The 18,075-nt window shown below is 34.0% G+C and overlaps 1 protein-coding gene across 9 annotated transcripts in view; it reads right to left on the minus strand.

Annotated features, from left to right (window-relative positions):
- Window positions 1–18,075, minus strand: part of Cacna2d1 (calcium voltage-gated channel auxiliary subunit alpha2delta 1) — a 444,702-nt gene that overhangs the window by 355,228 nt on the left and 71,399 nt on the right. For all 9 annotated transcript variants that reach the window (XM_048786232.1, XM_048786240.1, XM_048786238.1 and 6 more), the window contains exon 2: window positions 5,305–5,386. In XM_048786232.1, coding sequence (XP_048642189.1) covers window positions 5,305–5,386 — 82 coding nt within the window. The remainder of the gene's footprint in view (window positions 1–5,304; window positions 5,387–18,075) is intronic.

Genomic DNA, 18,075 nt, shown 5'->3' on the forward strand with positions numbered 1-18,075 from the left:
TGAGTAGAGGGCCAAAGAGTACAAATAGCTGTGGATCCCACAAGGAAGTATAGAAGACACAGAGCTTTTAAGGCCTTCGCTGTCCCTATCTTCAGGGCCAGGGCTAGGGAGAAGAAGTGAGTTGCCAATGGCACAAAATGTAAGCAGGTACTTACTCATTCTGGATCAGGCAAGTTAATGAGCTTCAGAGCAAATGCCTCTCCAAATTTTGTACCCCAGTCACTTCACTTAGCTCAGGTAATACAGATCCTTCTGGGACTCCCTCCCTACCTTTCCCTGCAGGGAAAACAAGCCTATTTGGAATGAAGAGAAACTTGACCTCTTTAAAAATAAAGCCTTCATTCCTGTTTCCTAATACCAAACACATTCCCCTTAGAGATGAAAGAGTTAGTAAGAGTTAATTGATCAAATGCAATGACAATTACGGAAGCCTTCCTTCTGTAATAAAGAGAAGGCTAGGAGAGAAGTCCTGAAGGGGCCTGAGGTCCTTATAGTATGCTTACATTGTTGCAGTTACTCGTCCCCAGGGCAGGGCCAATCAAATGTAGTGACTGAGGATTTTGACGTATATGCAGAGTTCTGTTAGATTCAGAAGTACATTGCACAGGGCTAGGATTGTGGCTCAGTGGCAGAGCACTTGCCTAGCACGTGTGAGGCACTGGGTTCGATTCTCAGCACCATGTATCAATAAATAAAATAATGGCTCATTGACAACTAAAAAAACATTAAAAAAAAAAAAGAAAAAGTACATTGCCCAGAAAAAGACAATCGTTTCTACTCATCAACTTTTTGTTTGAAAATCTTTTTCTGAAGCAAATTCTCATTACTATATAGTACCCACTAGTTTAGAATATTTGATGAATTTGATATTGGTCAAAATTTGGTTATATTTTTAAGGGGATATATTTTCTCAACAAATTAAACACTGGTTGATGGCCAACCACGAAAACCATTGTTTTCAAGAATATTACAAACACTTTAATATTTAAAATGTTATTTATTTATAAACATGATATTGGCCTCTCCCTCTCCACTTACTAGCATGGGAGCTACAAGGATCTGTGTGTGTGTGTGTGTGTGTGTGTGTGTGTGTGTGTGTAGAAATAACAAAATATCCTAGAACTCAGATTGTTTAAAAACGTTTTCCAAAATCTGGAGATACACTTCAATTTTTTTTTCTTTTTTTAAATATTATTTTAGTTACTGGTGGACTTTTATTTTACTTATTTATATGTGGTACTGAGAATCAAACCCAGTGCCTTACACATGCTAGGTAAGCGCTCTGCCACTGAGCCACAACCCCAGTCACTCAATTTTTTCTTGATCTATAATGTTTAAAATTTATAAATAAAGCTTCAATTCTATATTAACAAAGCACTAATACATTTTAGATACAGCACTCACACAAAAGTAATATTCAGATAACAATACGAATCAATGGAAGATGATTGCTTAATCTCCCCACTATTTGTTCTGCCCCTTCCATTGTGGTAGAATTTTCATTGGGCACATTACTGTAAAGACCTTCCTTCTTTGTAACCTGTTTAGGTTTATGAGACCATGTGACTAAGCTCTCATTACTGCAATGTGTGTAAACATCTTATACTGCCTGGGTATCTGCTCTCCTACTCTGTCTTCCTTTACCTGATGGCTGGGAAATAAGAGCAACTGAAGGGATCACCTTAAACTAGAAATGGAAACCCCAAGCTGAGAGGATCTCAGGGACTCCCAGCTAACCATACTCTGCTCACCTCTAGACTGCAATGTGGGAGAAAAGTGTGTTCTGATCTTGTCTGTGTCACATCAACTCAGCCTGTATCCCACTAGTACAATATGATACATTTAACTAATTCAACAAATGAATGATATTTGCAGAGTTATGTTTATATGTCAATATGTAGTTTATATGGATTGTATCATCATTCCAACAACTCCATAACATTACCTTGGCCAAATTATAGAGCTAACAATTGACAGAACCAATTGATGGACATATGTGCTCCAAATGATTACATAATGGAATAACAATTCAATAAGAGATATTTTAAAACTTTAATGTATTAGGGTCAGCAATACTTCTTAAACCTCCTCACTCTTGATTTCTAACAGAAGATAGGCAAGAAACCTACGTAAAATCCACATCTTTTAAGAGTATTGAATGCATTCAATAACATTAATCAACTTTCCCCAGACTGATATTTTATGACCCCATTAAGCAATTTTCATAAAACTACAAGGATGTATTATTTTAGCAATGTGGCTCATTACATTGGTTCTTGGCCTTCATGTAAAACTGGCTTTACCTGTGAAGCAAGTAAAATTAATTACGTTAATTGATTTGTGAAGAAACCAAATTTCTACAATATTAACTTCGGTCCAGGGACCTATTATTTCCTCCCCTCCTTCAACTTCTGGTCCTCAGAATGCATTCAACACTTCTGATGTCTGTCACTCAGTGTCAGTGTCTGTCATACATGAGAACCCAAGTTTGGTCTCCAGCACTTCAAAAACAAATAAACAAAACGCCACAACAATGCCCCCAAACTTAGCTCAAAGTTCATTCTCAACAATGTTATTTTTCAAGCGGTTTTTGCCTCAAGTTTACATGGCTTAAAAAAATGTATTCCTTTTGCCCAAATCCTGGACCTTCTGTCTAGGAAAAGTTAGGAAGCAATGGGATCACTTATCCTGTAAGAGGATGCTCTCCATGTGCCCTAATACCTGAATTATTTTTCCTGTAGCGAATTCTGCTCAGTCTCCAATGCAGACACACACACACACACACACACACACACACACACACAGAGAGAGAGAGAGGAAGAGAGAGAGAGCTTCCCTAACATGTCATTCACTTACACATAATACATCTGTCACTATATTGAGGTACGTTCCTCATAAACAAAAAATTATGGGGATTTTCATCTTTTCCATCTACTTTTTTATCCTAATTCAGACAAAGTCATTAATTCATACAATTTTACAGTCTTCTAAGCCATCTATACTTCCTAAGACCAAATGGAAACTCAGTGAAATTTTTTTTACTTAATGTTTTATTACAAAACACAGATTTAGCAATAGAAGATTCATATCATAACACGAAATAAAATAACGAGGTCAGCCAAGCAAGTGGTTTTTGAGGCTAGAGAGGCACTGAAAAGGTTTCCAAGAGCTTATTTTTAATCTCAATCTGTCAATAAAAAGCATCATGTAACTTAAAACCAGAATCTGTCATTTGTCATTTTTTTTTCTCCTTGTGGTTGAATGAAAGCCCTTAGTCAATTTAAACAGTATTTAAATGAAAATTAATAAATAACATTTGCTGGAACATCCACAAATACCGTTGCTCAGTCTCACTTATATGCTGCACACTTTCTCAGTGTAACATATCTTCCCCAGAGAATCACTACAGATTCCTACTGTCAATTTACAATAGCTTTCAGGCATCTTTTCACCCCAAGCACTGGGGATTTTTGATGAGCTGTGTCAGTTCTCTGAGAAAAGAAACTGTTTCTTTGTCTACTCTTGGTAGCCTGCACAGTGCCTGGAACACATTATGTGCTCAATGAGGATGGATTAGAATTAAATCTCATCACTGGTGTTCATAAGAAATACCCTTCATTTCCAAATGTATTCCTTATCTCACAGATACAGATTTAGTACCCTTATGTAAAAGATTTGGGACCAGAAATTCTTCAGATTTCAAATCTCTTCTGAACCATTTGCTTACATTATACACACACACACACACACACACACACACACATGAGATGTCTTGGGAATGAGACCCAAGTCTAAATATGCTCAACCTAATATTAGTTTTACTCAAAATTCTCTTGTAGAATAAAATTATGGCATTTGCAATAAATGGATGGAGTTGAAGAATATCATGCTAAGCAAAGTAAGCCAACCCTCCCCCCCCAAAAAAAAACAAAGGTCAAATATTCTCTCTGATAAGTGGATGCTAACCCATAAAGGGTGGGCGGGCGTGGGGAGAATGGAGGAACTTTGGGCAAAAGGGAGGGAAGAAAGGGGTGGGGGTATGAAGGTAGGAAAGATGGTGGAATGACATGAACATCATTACCCTAGGTACATGTATGACCGCACATATAGTGGGACTCTACATCAAGTACAACCAGAGAAATGAAAAGTTGTGCTCCATTTGTGTACAATGAATCAAAATTCATTCTGTTATCACGTATAACTAATTGGAACAAATAAAAAAAAAACTCTTCTGTTTTTAATTCTATAATTGTTTCATAAAGAGGTTCAGAAGAAATTTTAAAGTCTTATACTTAACTTATCCATATGTTTCCATTTCTCTCAGAGAGGAATATTCACATGCAAGGTGAATGTTCCTAATCTAAAAACGTGAAATCCAAAATGCTCCAAAATTGGAAACTTTCTGATTACCCAATAATGCTACAAATATAAAATTCCACACTTGACACCATGAGCTAGGTCACAGTCAAAACATATACCATTTCACTTAATCAGCCCACCACATATTAAAATATAAACAGGGTCCTTGTATCACTAAGAACACAAGGTGAGAGTACATGTAACAAAAAGTTATTACATGACTTACACTGAAATTGAAGTTGTGAGACCCCATACAAATGACATTTAACTTTGATTAATCTTACAGAATATATATATATAAATGCTCTAACCCATGAAAAATAATCTAAGATTCTATAAAATATTTATATCACATATTAATGTCCTTTTCAAAAAAAATTTAAAGTAACTTTCACAACCAATTTAGAAATCATAAGAAAAAAATCATCTTTTATTGTATTTCCATTTCTTGCACCAAAATCTTTATTAGCAATCTCAATTGATCATTCCAATCTCTGGACATTGTTATAAATACTTTTCAAATTTTTTTTTAAATAAAATCTATCCTCAAAGAACAAAGATGAGTTTCCATTGAGGATATTAAAAAGAACCATTATAGACTTGGAAGTCATCACTACCTAAGAAATATATTCTGAGGAATGGAAACACTGTGGTAACATGCACATGGCACCCAACTGTGAATATTGGGACATACACAGATCAGGGACTCATCTGAGAGCTGGTGTAAACTGTAAAGTAGTATAAACTGTAAAGCATGGTGAGTTTCATTAACTGCTAGGGGTGGCACTCTTGTTCACAATAACTAGCAGTAGCAAGGGTTTCTCTCAGAATGTCACTTCTACATCCACAGGAAAAATCACATTCTATCTATAACATAGATACACACTTTCTTACAAAACAGAAGGACATTCAAATTAGCAAGTTCCTTTGATGGATTTTACTCACATCAACAAGCTGATTGACTCCACTTGCTGTTTTTGCCAGTGTGACAAGGTCTTCCTGCATCTTATCAACCCATGACTTGATACTGTAGAAATCAGAAACAAAAATATTCTATCACATCTTTGACAAATAAAGGTCACATGGTGACATTATATATCCATGCTTCAGATAATTCATAAATTGTCCTTAGATCTTTCTTCTCCCTCCTAGCTCCCACATGTCCACCCTCCCATTCCACCTTCCAATTTCAAAGCAGTCAACCTTTAGATACAAATGTTTAGGATGCTAAAACATCCACAAATCCAAAAGAGAAAAAATTACATGGATGTCTTCTATGATATGAAGGCAAACATTTGCTTATTTTTCTTAAAATGTAATAAATATATTACTAAGTAGAACATTCTAAATTACAAATGCTGTATTTTTGCATACAAGTCCTCTGAATATAATAGTGAGAGTACAATAAATGCAGACTATTTGAAAAATGGAAGAATAATCCTACCATTCAGAGATATTTGCTCTAATTCTTTTATTTAGTTATTTCATTTATACCATATGATAAATACAAACATATGCTGACACAAATATTCTATAAACCTATCCTTTTTAATGACTACTTAATATTCCATTATCTCCACATTCTATACTACCATTCTTTAAAAAAAAAAAAATATCATCTGTTTTTAACCACTACAAATCATACTGCAATATTTTAGTGGACAATTTTAAATGCACTTTATTTCTTTAGCTAGACACTTAGATATGAATTCTGGATCAAAGTTTAAATTTTAAAGCAATGGTCTTGACCATTAAAATTATGATCCAAAGATTTAAGTTCAAGTCCTTTCTTTAGATCAATGCAAAGAAAATCTTAAAGTATAAGCTATGGTTTCAGGGCATTTTAGGAAAACCTAAATACATCTTCTATCTCAGTTATTTCTGGCATTTGAAACAGTACCAAATACCACACAATTTTTCTGATTCATGTCAATATAATTTAATTTTCAATTTCCTCATCTATTTCATTTATTCATCCTCACAGTCACAGTGGCCTGAAACCACATCTACCCAGGAAGTTAAGGCGGAAGGATCACAAGTTCAAGGCTAGCTGGACACCTTAGTGCAACTATGCCTCAAAAGCAATAAAAACAGAAGGGCTGGAGATGTAGCTCAGCAGTAAAATAAATAAATAAGTAAATAAATAAATAATCTATGTTCTTTTCTCTCCAGGCAATTATACGGAAACATAAGTAATCTGATAAAATGATGAGATGTTTACTTTGAATATGAGCTTTACTCTACGTACATACGATCTAAATCATGGAAACTTAGCTTTAGATGTCTTTTCTTCCTTAGATAACACAGAAGAGTTCCAGTAGTACATCATGGTCACCAATTTTTTTTTTCAGCTAAATGCATATGTAACATAATAAACAATAAATGTGAAATAAAAATATAACATGGGAAAGGGATTTAAATGAGGTTTAAGAGAACATATAAAAGAATAATGAGCTGACAAACTAAAGAGGAAGAAGGGAAACTAGAAAGTCAGTCATAAAAATGGATGAAGTGCCAGAGAGTAAAACGCGGAGGCATGATTTATGTGTAAAACAAACTTAGTAAATAAATTAGCACTAGGAACACTTTAGCACAAACAAAAATAAAGGATAACATTTATTGAACCATGCTTTATGAATAGGATAGAAGAAAGGTAAATGAATATCAAGAAACAAAATCAAATAGAAATTTATAGGGCTATTAAAATGAACGGTGCACATAATGTCATCCTGATAGTACAGTTTGTGCTATTTATGAGCTGGTGCATACATCTGAACAACATTATAAGCAACAACCAATCAATATTCTTAGTATTGCTATTAGAGAATTACAATTATGCCCCAGCTTTACATCGAAAACAAAAAAAATATAGTAGAGTATAGGAAGAGCAAAGAACATTAGTACTATTTTCTAATTCAGATCAGACTATCTTGTTGCTCTAAGCAGTTACTGAGTAAGTCATGGAACATAGAAAAACTGAATCATCTCTTCTCAAATAAACTATCAACACTGACAAAAAGCAAGAAGTGTTATACATCCCTTTAGCTGGGAAACTGAGAGATGAATATATCTAATGACTGAATTCTGATTTATGCCCAACTAAGCTAAAATATGCACTCTCTCCTGACACCTGTGGGCACTGTCGCTACCAATGTTCACTGAGGTGAACTTTTTTGCACTGTAAAGCACTTTAGGACATGTCCATTCTTCTCTGTCCCACTGACAAGCTGTCAAGAACACTTTATAGGAGCACGAATTATTGTACAGATATAAAGTGTTAGCTGATTTTCCTAAAATATTATATAAGCAGTCTACTTTCACCATTGAATTACAAGGTGATAAAGACCAGGAAATAAGGAAAGGTCACATTTACTTCAAAAGTGGAAAATCACAAAATAGATAATACTCATGTGCAAATATTTATCGATCTTTTTCTTACTTGGCAAATCATCAAGCACATATGTATAATCATTTTATTAAATTTATCCAGATGGAATTATAAAATTTGGGGGAAATAATGGGAGAAACAAAATTTTCACATAATAAGAAAGGAACATGGCACTCCACCAGGAAGAATTTATTGTTCACTCTTGACATTGTTCAGCTACCAGGAGGGAGTCACTTAATGTTTATTCATAGTGGTATGGGGAGGCTGGTAGAAGAGGCTATAGGCAACAAAGAAATACTCAGTATATGGCCCCCGCCTTTCTTATGTCAGCCTTTGCCTTGCTCTAGGATCCTGCATTAAAAAGAGAAAAGCGTAATTTTTTATTAATTTTATAACTACATGGAGATATTCACAAGAGATTCAAGTACTAAAAAAAATGACCAAAGCATGGAGTTTATATACTTTTGAGGCAAAGAATGATTAATTTGTGAAGGGATGATGGAACAAATAAATATGGAGATTAAGGTCGTTAATTCTAGGAATGTTACTAAGAAATATATGGAAGACATAGAAGCTAGTGGAAAATTAGAGTTACTTCAGGATGTGTTTATTCATATTCACTGTAGCCCTAATTTCCAGTCTCTGGTGGTCAGAGCTAGTTTTCATTTTTGGTATGTAATGGGCATCCCTCTCAAAAGAACCTCCAGGGCTTGCTGCAAGTAGGAAACTCAGGATAAATGGCTCTTTCTGAAGTTCTAGCTCCTCAAGTGACCAGTCTGAAATAATCAATATACCAACTGGGAATATTTTGGAATGGCATATCATTAATTCCTTCAAGGCTTTCTGGAGAAGTAGCTATTTAAAATTACAAAACTGAACAAAGTCAGAGTGAAGACAAAGAGAATACAAAGCATAGCTTATTTAACAACTTCAAGAAGTCCAAGCTTGGCAAATGATATGAAATTGAGGCAGGAATGGAAGGGCAAAATTCATCCAGAAAGATGGTCCAGACCAAGAATCTGAAATAACCTTTTGAAGCATTTAGATGGTTTTCTCAAAATAATGGAGGAACAGTAGAAAATGAGAAGCCAGAAAGAAAGAAGACAAGTAGAAATAAACAATCCAACAGAAATTCCTCAGTATGTATCACAAGATTTCTTGTACTGTTAGATAAAGAAAATGATTGGGGGGCTGGAGTTGTGGCTCAGCGGTAGAGTGCTAGCCTAGCACATGTGAGGCCCTGGGTTTGATCCTCAGCACCATATAAAAATAAAAAATAAATAAAATAAATGTATTGTGTCCCTCTACAACTAAAAAATAAATATTAAAAAAAAGAAAATGATTGGGAAGAAGAATTGGGAAATGATTCAGGGAGTTCCTCAGTTAGATTATGATAGGGCATTTTAATATAGAAAGTATGGGGGAAGACCAATTTGGAGGGACATTGATAAGTTTTGCTTGCTGTGTTGGGGATTGAACCCAGGACCCCACACATGCTTAAGCAAGCACTCTGCCACTGATTGAGCTATAGCCCCAACCCATGAGTTTCTGTTTTTGGATTTAATTAAAGGTGTTTTTTTTTTTTATTAAGAGAACAGAATAGACATGTAATAGTTGAATATACAAAGGTTTACAGCTCTAGAAGAGAATTCTCCATAGAATTTAAGAATTTGGTGGTTACAACATATATAAAGAGCATGCAAAAATCAAAGTACAACTTCCAAAAGAGTAGATGGAGGAAGAAAAATAAACAGAAGTTAAAAATCTCAAAAATAACATTTAAGGAATAAGCAGAGGAATCTGAGTAGTGACCAGAGAGGAGAATCCCTAAACCATGAGATGTCAGAAGCCAGAGGGGAAAAATATTTCCAAAGAGTGGAAGGGATTACAGTATCATAAATAAATCCACCTTTGCTGGGAAAATGGAAGAAACAGTGTGGGAACTAGAAGGGAATGGAGAATGAGGACCTGAGGTTTCTCTTGGGTTTTAATGTGATAGATATGGGCATGTTTCTATGTAAAAGGAGAAAGACAAGAGGGGAGGGAGACATTAAAGATTCAAGAGAATATATAATTTATTGACAGTGGTGGGATTCAGGAAATGCAACCCCCAAATAGGGCACTTTGACATTTGACAAAACAGCAAAAGCAGAAAGCTCTCTTTGCCCTTCTCCCTGTGGACTCATGTGACAGGTGTCCTGCTCTAAATCCAAAGGGAAAAAAACAGCACACAGGAAAACCGAGTATTATCAGAACCAACAGGCCTTGTAGATCATGTCCTTTTGTTCACCAATTGTACTTCCTCAATATTGTCCATAAAAATATGTACCTATCTCTTGATCTTTGGTTCTTCATTTTCTGAAGCCTCCCAAGTCATTTTAAAGTTTTATTAGATTCAATAAATTTATATGCTTTTCTCTTGCTAATATGAATTTTTAAACAGGGCTCGCAGCCCTGAACCTTACAATATGTGAGGAAAGCAATCTTCTCTACAACACAGCAAGGTCTTTCAAAAGTCACTAGATTCATTACACTTTTCTTGCTCACTTACTGTATCCTAAACACGAGAGGATAAAAGTAATGGATGAGGAGGAAAGAATCAAAACAAAGGAGAAATCTAGAGTGTGGCTCTAAGGGAAGACAGTTCTTCCATGGGTACTGGAAAGGAAGAGGAAAAGTTTTGAGATAAGTGGAAATAACTGCAACAACTAGTGCAAAAAGTTGAGACAGTTCTAGTTTATTGGTCTCTATTTCCTTTGTAATAAGCAAGAAAGAGTCATCTGTTCAGAGATAGTAGGTAAGGAAGTAGAATAGAGAGGTGGAGGTTTACAGAGTGGCTGGAGATGTTTAAGGATCTGCACTATACTGAAGGTCATAGGATTCCATTGGTACTAATCAACATAGCTGTGTGAATTTCTTACCAATACCAGGCTGTGGAGGGCAAGATCAGAGAAAAACGGCACTCAGATGAATGTGGGACAGACACCAGCAGGTGGGAAAGGAGGCACGGAAAAGTAAACTGAAGGTCATGACAATTTCTAGATCTCTACTGATTCTACATAACAAAGACTACTAAAATATTCATTAAAATGTCATAATATATTCATAAACAATGCTTGTTTTCTAAACCCCTTTTCTATAGAACCAAAAATCTTTTTTTTACAGTATTTCCAAGAGAATGTGAAAATACTGTATTGCCAAATTCCAAATCTTTGTCATCATTTTTTGAATTTTCAGTCTTATAAAAAAAATATAATGTAGCAACTTAGAGAAAGGGACCTGCGTACACATATCTCATTTTAAGTCACTTACAATATATATGTATTTTTTAAATAATAAGTTCCCCAAAGCATGGTGAAATAAAACAGATTGCTCTCAGAAAGTTTAATACTGTGATTCAAAAGCCCTTTAGATATAAATGCATATTACAATCTCTGGTCTGACCAAATTCATTGAGCGTATATTTTGTTATATAAGAACAATAGAATTAGAATAATAGATAAGCTGTTTTCTTGAGAAAACACACTGGACTTTCATGCTCAGGGTGACAGAGCACACTTGACCCTTCTTGTTAAAAATGCATATTCCTTGGCTTCAAGGCTCAGGTGCTACCAGAAGCTTCAATGTTCCAGAAAAGACTTGAGCGTGATAGGAAGTCAAAGAGTAAGAAGAATGAATAGTATATGTGGGGAAAACTGTGAGAAGCTCTGGAGTCTGGGCATGCAGAGAAGGGGTGCACATCCTATTTCTTGTCCCTTTCTTACCCCACGTCCCTCACTGTTCCACTGCCCTCTTGAATCTTGCGTGCTTTTTGCTCCTATGACCCTATTTGTTTGGCTCTTGTTTTCTTTATTATTATCAACTGATTCCTTTTCATTTTCCTAAGGATAAATACAATTATTTCTCAACATCCATCTTCAATTTTAATACATTTTTCTCCTTCCTCTCTTCTACTTGTACTTCCTCAAAATCTTATGCTTCAACTGTCACCTTTACTTATATAGTCCCTAAATTTGAGATCCACTTGTTCCTCAACTACCATTTGAATGCTCCACTTTGACATTCCATCACTCCTGTCCAAAGATGTATCATACTGAACTCAATATTTTCCCTCTGCAGACTACAAACTCTTTGTATCCTTTTTCTCTATTGGCAATCCATCTACCCCATTATCAAGAATCATAGCACCTATTTCTTCATCTTTCCCTCCTATGATCCTGTTAAATAATCATGTCCCAGCTTTTCTCCATACATAGCTGATAGCTAAAAAACATTGAGACTTTATTTTGTACCACCTCCATGCTAAAATATCTAATATGTATCCTTGCATTACTACCAATTAGAAAAATGTAGACAGGAGAAAACATTCCGGAAGTTAAGCAACCCAGCCCTCTCTCCCTTCTTATTTCCTAAGACCTTCTACTACAACCAACCTCAGGTTTCAATGTGCATTGGCTGTACTTTTCCTCATTCATCCTTCAACCTCCACCTAGAATTAATCTTCCACCTCAACTGTAAACTGATAAATCCCCAAATACTTTCATACCACCTTTCACAATCTCCCAAACCAAGAATGTTTACTTCTATCCACAAAATTCCAAAAGTACTTTAGCTGTGCTTTGTGTTTATTTTTCTGACACTTCCGTGATTAGATGAATATGCTTTTTTTTCTCATTTATCACTGTATCCCCAAACTTTCTACTGAAAAATCGCCTTGGATATAGCAGGCACATAAGCATTGACTGAATATAGAGATATGTACTGAAATGAAATTCAACTGTACTACTATTGTTTAAAAATCACAAATATATTTAATGATTCCATTGTTTCAAACACACAAATTCTCTTTAAGCATAACTTCTCCCTATAATCCACATCAGAATAAAATCAACTGTAAGATGTACACCTTTGTAAACAATATCCATCTTTTGACAAACTGCAAATTTTCAAAATGTGGACCTAATAATTTTAAGGAATTATTAAATCTCTTGAAATTCTAAATCTTTTAAGTATACTGAATGTCAAGGAGAAAAATCAAGTCTTGTAATCTCTCTTTGTCCCTTGCCAACTCATTATAGTCAACAACATTATTTTCAACAGTTTGATGTTGTGTCCAGATTGAATGTAATTTGTAGCATTCTCTAAGATATTACTAAAAATTGAGGTATTTCATTGCATAATTGAAATAACCTTATTATATCCTCTACTTCACCTTATTGAACAGAAACAATCAAAATTCTAAAAGCACACATACAAAATATTGATATTTGCATTAAGTTTGAGAGAAAAACTTGCCATTCAATAAACATTGTTCCTTTTAAAGCTGGATTTGTCTGTAATATTGTTTCAAAAGAGTAATGCATACTTTAGAAAGCAACTTTCAAAAAGCAAAAAAAAAAAGAGATAATAATCCATTTCATCTTGTACACATTTGAAGAACATCAAATTCAGGAAAGCACAAATTATACCCTATTTAATCTATTGTAAAGTGTTAACAATTGAGAAAAAAAGTGTCAAGTCTTTATAATTTCCTATTAAATTGTTTTGAAAAAGCTAAAGAAAATTTTCCTGGCTGGAAAAATGGAGTCAGTGTGATAGCTAAGAATTGTTATAATAGGTCCTAAACTAGACTAACTGTCCTTGCATCCTATATTTTATGTGGGTAAGTCTTGTGGGGTGTAGTGGGAGGAGAATGTGTTTAAAACTGCTGCTGTTTGTATAGAGAGAATATTAAAATAGGCATCTTTTTTCCATGTTCTTCTCAACTTATTCTACTATAATTATCGTAAAGACAAAGACAGATATACCACAAGAAAAAGAAAGGGAGGTGGGCTTGTTACAGTAAGGGATTTACAGGAGGGGTGGTGAGAAGGTGAGAAGTTTTTGCCAATTGGGGCCTTGTCCTAAGACAGTTCTCTGCCTATGCCATTATATTTAAGAAATAATCTTATTTTTAAGGCAATAGAAGACACAGTTATGCCTTGTAGAGCTGGGAAAAATTAAAATATCAAAAGATCTAACAAACTGACCATTTCAAGTGTGCTGAAATATAAATAGCTTATTCATAAATGTGAAGTAATAAGATCATATATTTCAAAAGTCAACTGTTCTACTTGCTATAAATATTCTACCAATGCCAAAAGGCTCCTATTTTTGTTATATAATAAACCACCCACAGTGTCCCTGTAGGTGGGTAAAAATAACATAAGTAAGCCAAAGATTTAGATAACCTAGACATGCAAGTTTATTTAATATCCCTTTCATAGCATGGATAACTATATAGTGAAATACTTTTATTTTTTGTGGTATAAATGGAGAGTTTGGTACCTACATTAAATTATAGGAGTGCTTGAAAAACAAATATCATGCCAGGACTATAAGTTCCTGAAATTATTTTCAACTTAAACCATTTTCAGTAACACCATTGCTCTGTTTTTAGAAAGCTGTTTCAACTTATGAAATGCTTTAGTATTCCATTTTAGTCCAGCGTAATCCTGGGCTGCAGAAAGGAATATGATCACACTAATCAGAGTGGAAAGGTAAAGAACTTGAGAATAGAAACAAATTGTAAAACTAAAGCCTGATTCTTGAGCAGTTCATGCTTCTCTGCCTTCATTTACTGTTGGCCTTTTTCTGCGTGTGTGTGTGTGTGTGTGTGTAATCCACCTTACAAATAATCATATTCACAATTCACAAAAGCCAAGAATTCTTCATAGGATCTACTTTTCCACCATGTTGAATTGGTTTTTGCTTTAGCCACACTTTTTTTTTTAATTGTTTAGTTATTATTTTCTGCCTTGGCTTGCAGCAATTTGCTTCCATCATCCAAACAGATCAGTAATACACTTTCAGATTGGTATTAAAGTTGTTTCACAGATCAGCTACAGCAGGGAGGCTTTTCATACATGGGATTTGTTCCCTGACGCCCTGAGACCTTTATTTTCTTTTCTTCCACATCACAGTTACTTACAACCTCTAGCACAATCTCTGTCTAGCCTGGTGCCAACTGAGGTCCCATGTGGCCACACAATCTGCTGCTGGTGTTTCTATGAACCCAATGAGCTGAATTTGTAATTGCTCATTATAAAACCTACATTCATTTTATTGAAGACCTTCCTTTCATTGTTCATCTGCACTCTTTTCCTCAGTCACTGAAAATTGTTCACAAAATTTATTTTAGCCTAATTCAAGCATATAAACATTATTTGCTCTCATGATAAAACTTTCCTAATTTCCTTTTGTCTTGATTATTATCTGAGGAATCATAATAGTTCCAATACTGAAAAATAATCAAATGCTTCTTATATTGAGATTCTCACCTAAATGGCCAATCCATTGCTCTACATAGACCAGTACTTTCAGCCAAGCTAATTTAATTGTTTGACAAACATATGAGTTTTGTCATATTCTTTAATCATATTCTACTAGCTTGAAATCACCTTTCTTAAATTGCTTTAGCTCCTAAAAATCACTCTTCAAATTTGCACACCCAGGTTCCTTTTTTGATATTGATATACTGTCTTATGTTGCTGTTATTTCTCTAACAATATTTAACTTACTTAAATAGATTTGTCATAGCTTATGGCTCTGTAGCCTGAGAATACCTAGAATAGTTCTAAATATAAAAATAGATGCTTAATAAACAATAGGTAATATCTATAGACCTATTATATGACAAGAGCTTTTCTAAACAAGCTATACAAACAACATCTTTAAGGCTCACAGAAATCTATTATAAGTCCTACTTTACATATGAAGAAACTGAGGCATAATAAGTTTCGATTAATTGCGTAAAGTCACAGTTGGTAAATGGCAGAGCAGTTGCCCTCAGCAAACAATATAGTATAATTACCTTAATAAATGCTAATTGATCCAGTGATCTGAAACATAGTTTGGATTTCATCTTTAAACTACCAGAGTAATCCCTCAACTCTTCTGTCATCATAACTTATATATGCTTCCTGATTTTTATAGAATGTCATAGTCTCTTTGTGTATAGAGAGACAAAAATGAAATTTACAGAATCTTAGTTTTACATGGAAAAGTTAGTCATAGTTGAGAAATAAAGATTTCAATATTGAGAAAACCTGGGTATTGTCTTCCTTTAAAACTTTCTGTGGAAATATGCACATGATTACTTAAATGCCATAATTTTAATTTAAGTTTTTGATCAGAATTAAACAAGCTCTACTTATTTTATTTGCTACCAGAAATTTTACTGCTTTTATTAGTATAACATGACATTGTCATGTTAAGTATTGTTCCACAGCAATTGACTTGCATTCCTCACATGCAAAGATATTTGACATAAAGTAGCAGGTTAAGTGTAAAGTCAGCTTTGATGTGTTTCTAAATATAAAATATTCTAAAAGCAACATTCAGTCCTACAATATGAACAGATAAACATGACTATTTCAACCAACTTTCCTTGTTTTCATAATGCAGGTTCAAATATACAAACAAATGTATGAATATAAAAACAAGGGTGCAGATTGACCCTTGTGATGCTTCTTTTAAAACACACCACAATGTAATTTGTCTGACAGCTGTTCTAAGACAGAGTTTACTTGACAATAAAAAAGCTGTCAACACAAATATATTGAAAATTAGAAAGACAATAATTCTTTCTGAAGACCATCAGAAAGGAATATTTCAAGATAGGCTACCTCTAAGAATTTTAATATTTTATTAATAAATATAGGGTTCTAGAGAAATAGGAATGAATCCTTCCAACATAAATCAGTAAACATCTTTCCAGCTCAGAAAACATATTGCAATTTAATTGCTTTCAACCTGTCTTATCCCAACAGAACATGGTTCTCTCTGACCCTTTTTGCCTGAGCAGCACCTACATTACCCTTATGCTCCCCTCTGATGGTCTGTGCACACTGAACATTCCAAACAGAAGATTGCTGCTCGGACAGGAATTATAACCTGCTTCCTTTCCTTATCTGCTCAATATAAACAAAAACCTAAAGTATATCTTTTAAAAATTAAACTGCTTTTCCCCATAAACACAATGAAACCAACCATGAGAATTGTGAGAAAATGATTTATGTTAAAAAAAAAAAAACTGAGGTCAGTCACACCAAGAAAATGAAACACCAGTTACTACGGTGTGGGAGAAGGACCTGGGTACAAAAGATGGTGGAAAGAGATGGATCATTTTCCTAAGTACATGTATGAAGACACGAATGGTGTGAAATACTCTGTGTACAACCAGAGATATGAAAAATTGTGTTCCATTAGTGTAATGCATTCTGTTGTCATATATAACAAATTAGAATTAAAAAAAAAAGAATATGTTAAATGAGTAAATTCTACCTGCTCTTGTCAAACACAAAAAGTAACTATGTGAGATACTTCAATGACTGTTTAGTATATATGTGTCTCATAACACTAGGTTACAAAACTCAAATACATATAAATTTCATTTTTAAAATGAATTTTTATTCATACATGACCAAAAAAATTGATTTTTAACACTACCAAATTATTTTTTTTCAAAGAATGTGAACCATTGGTGAAGGGTTTACATAAATGTGAAATATAGGAAAACAAGGTATTTTTAGTTTCTTAGTCAAAATTTCATTATATGATATTTGTTAATTTTTAAACAACAAAATAACATAGCCGTGATCCTTCATGCATTATATGTTGAAAAGTAGGTCAAAACCTAAGAAATTAACTGAAAAAAATACACACACACATATCATGTAGAAAAAGTATTTTACAGAGCTAAATCCAGTGTTAGGTATATTAAAAATAAATTCTAAGACATGAACACCGAGAAGGCCTTTAAAAGCAAAATGAAAAGCATTGTTTTTCAAATTCAATCTTTATTATCAAATAATTCGCTACTACCAACAAAAATAAATAGAAGAAATCAGTGTTAGGTATATTATTTTATTTTTTATTTATTTTAATTTAAATCTTTAATATAATATATTAAATAAACACTTAAAAACACAGTGGCTTATCTTCTCATAGAAGGTCTCATTTGTGTTAATGTTTATATCTTTTTATTTGAAATAATTATTCTGTAATTAGGTGCAAAAATCCAGAAAGTGGATCACACTGAATCATTCAACAAACAGGTAGGAAGTGTTTCACAAGCCCTTATATAAGAAGTATGGCACTTTGTGAAGCTAAAGGCCTCTCTTGTAAGATGACACACCCATGTAATTTATTTCTATGAAATTTGGAAGAATCATGAAGGAGTAACATGAATTAAACATCAACATTCTTGTTGTAGTCTCCTATTTTTTTTTCATCATTATTCATTCTGTCACTGTTCCTAATGCTCCATTTAGAGCATATGCCAATGT

Source organism: Marmota marmota, unplaced genomic scaffold (genome assembly GCF_001458135.2).
Source record: "Marmota marmota marmota unplaced genomic scaffold, marMar, whole genome shotgun sequence".
Classification (NCBI taxonomy): Eukaryota; Metazoa; Chordata; class Mammalia; order Rodentia; family Sciuridae; genus Marmota; species Marmota marmota.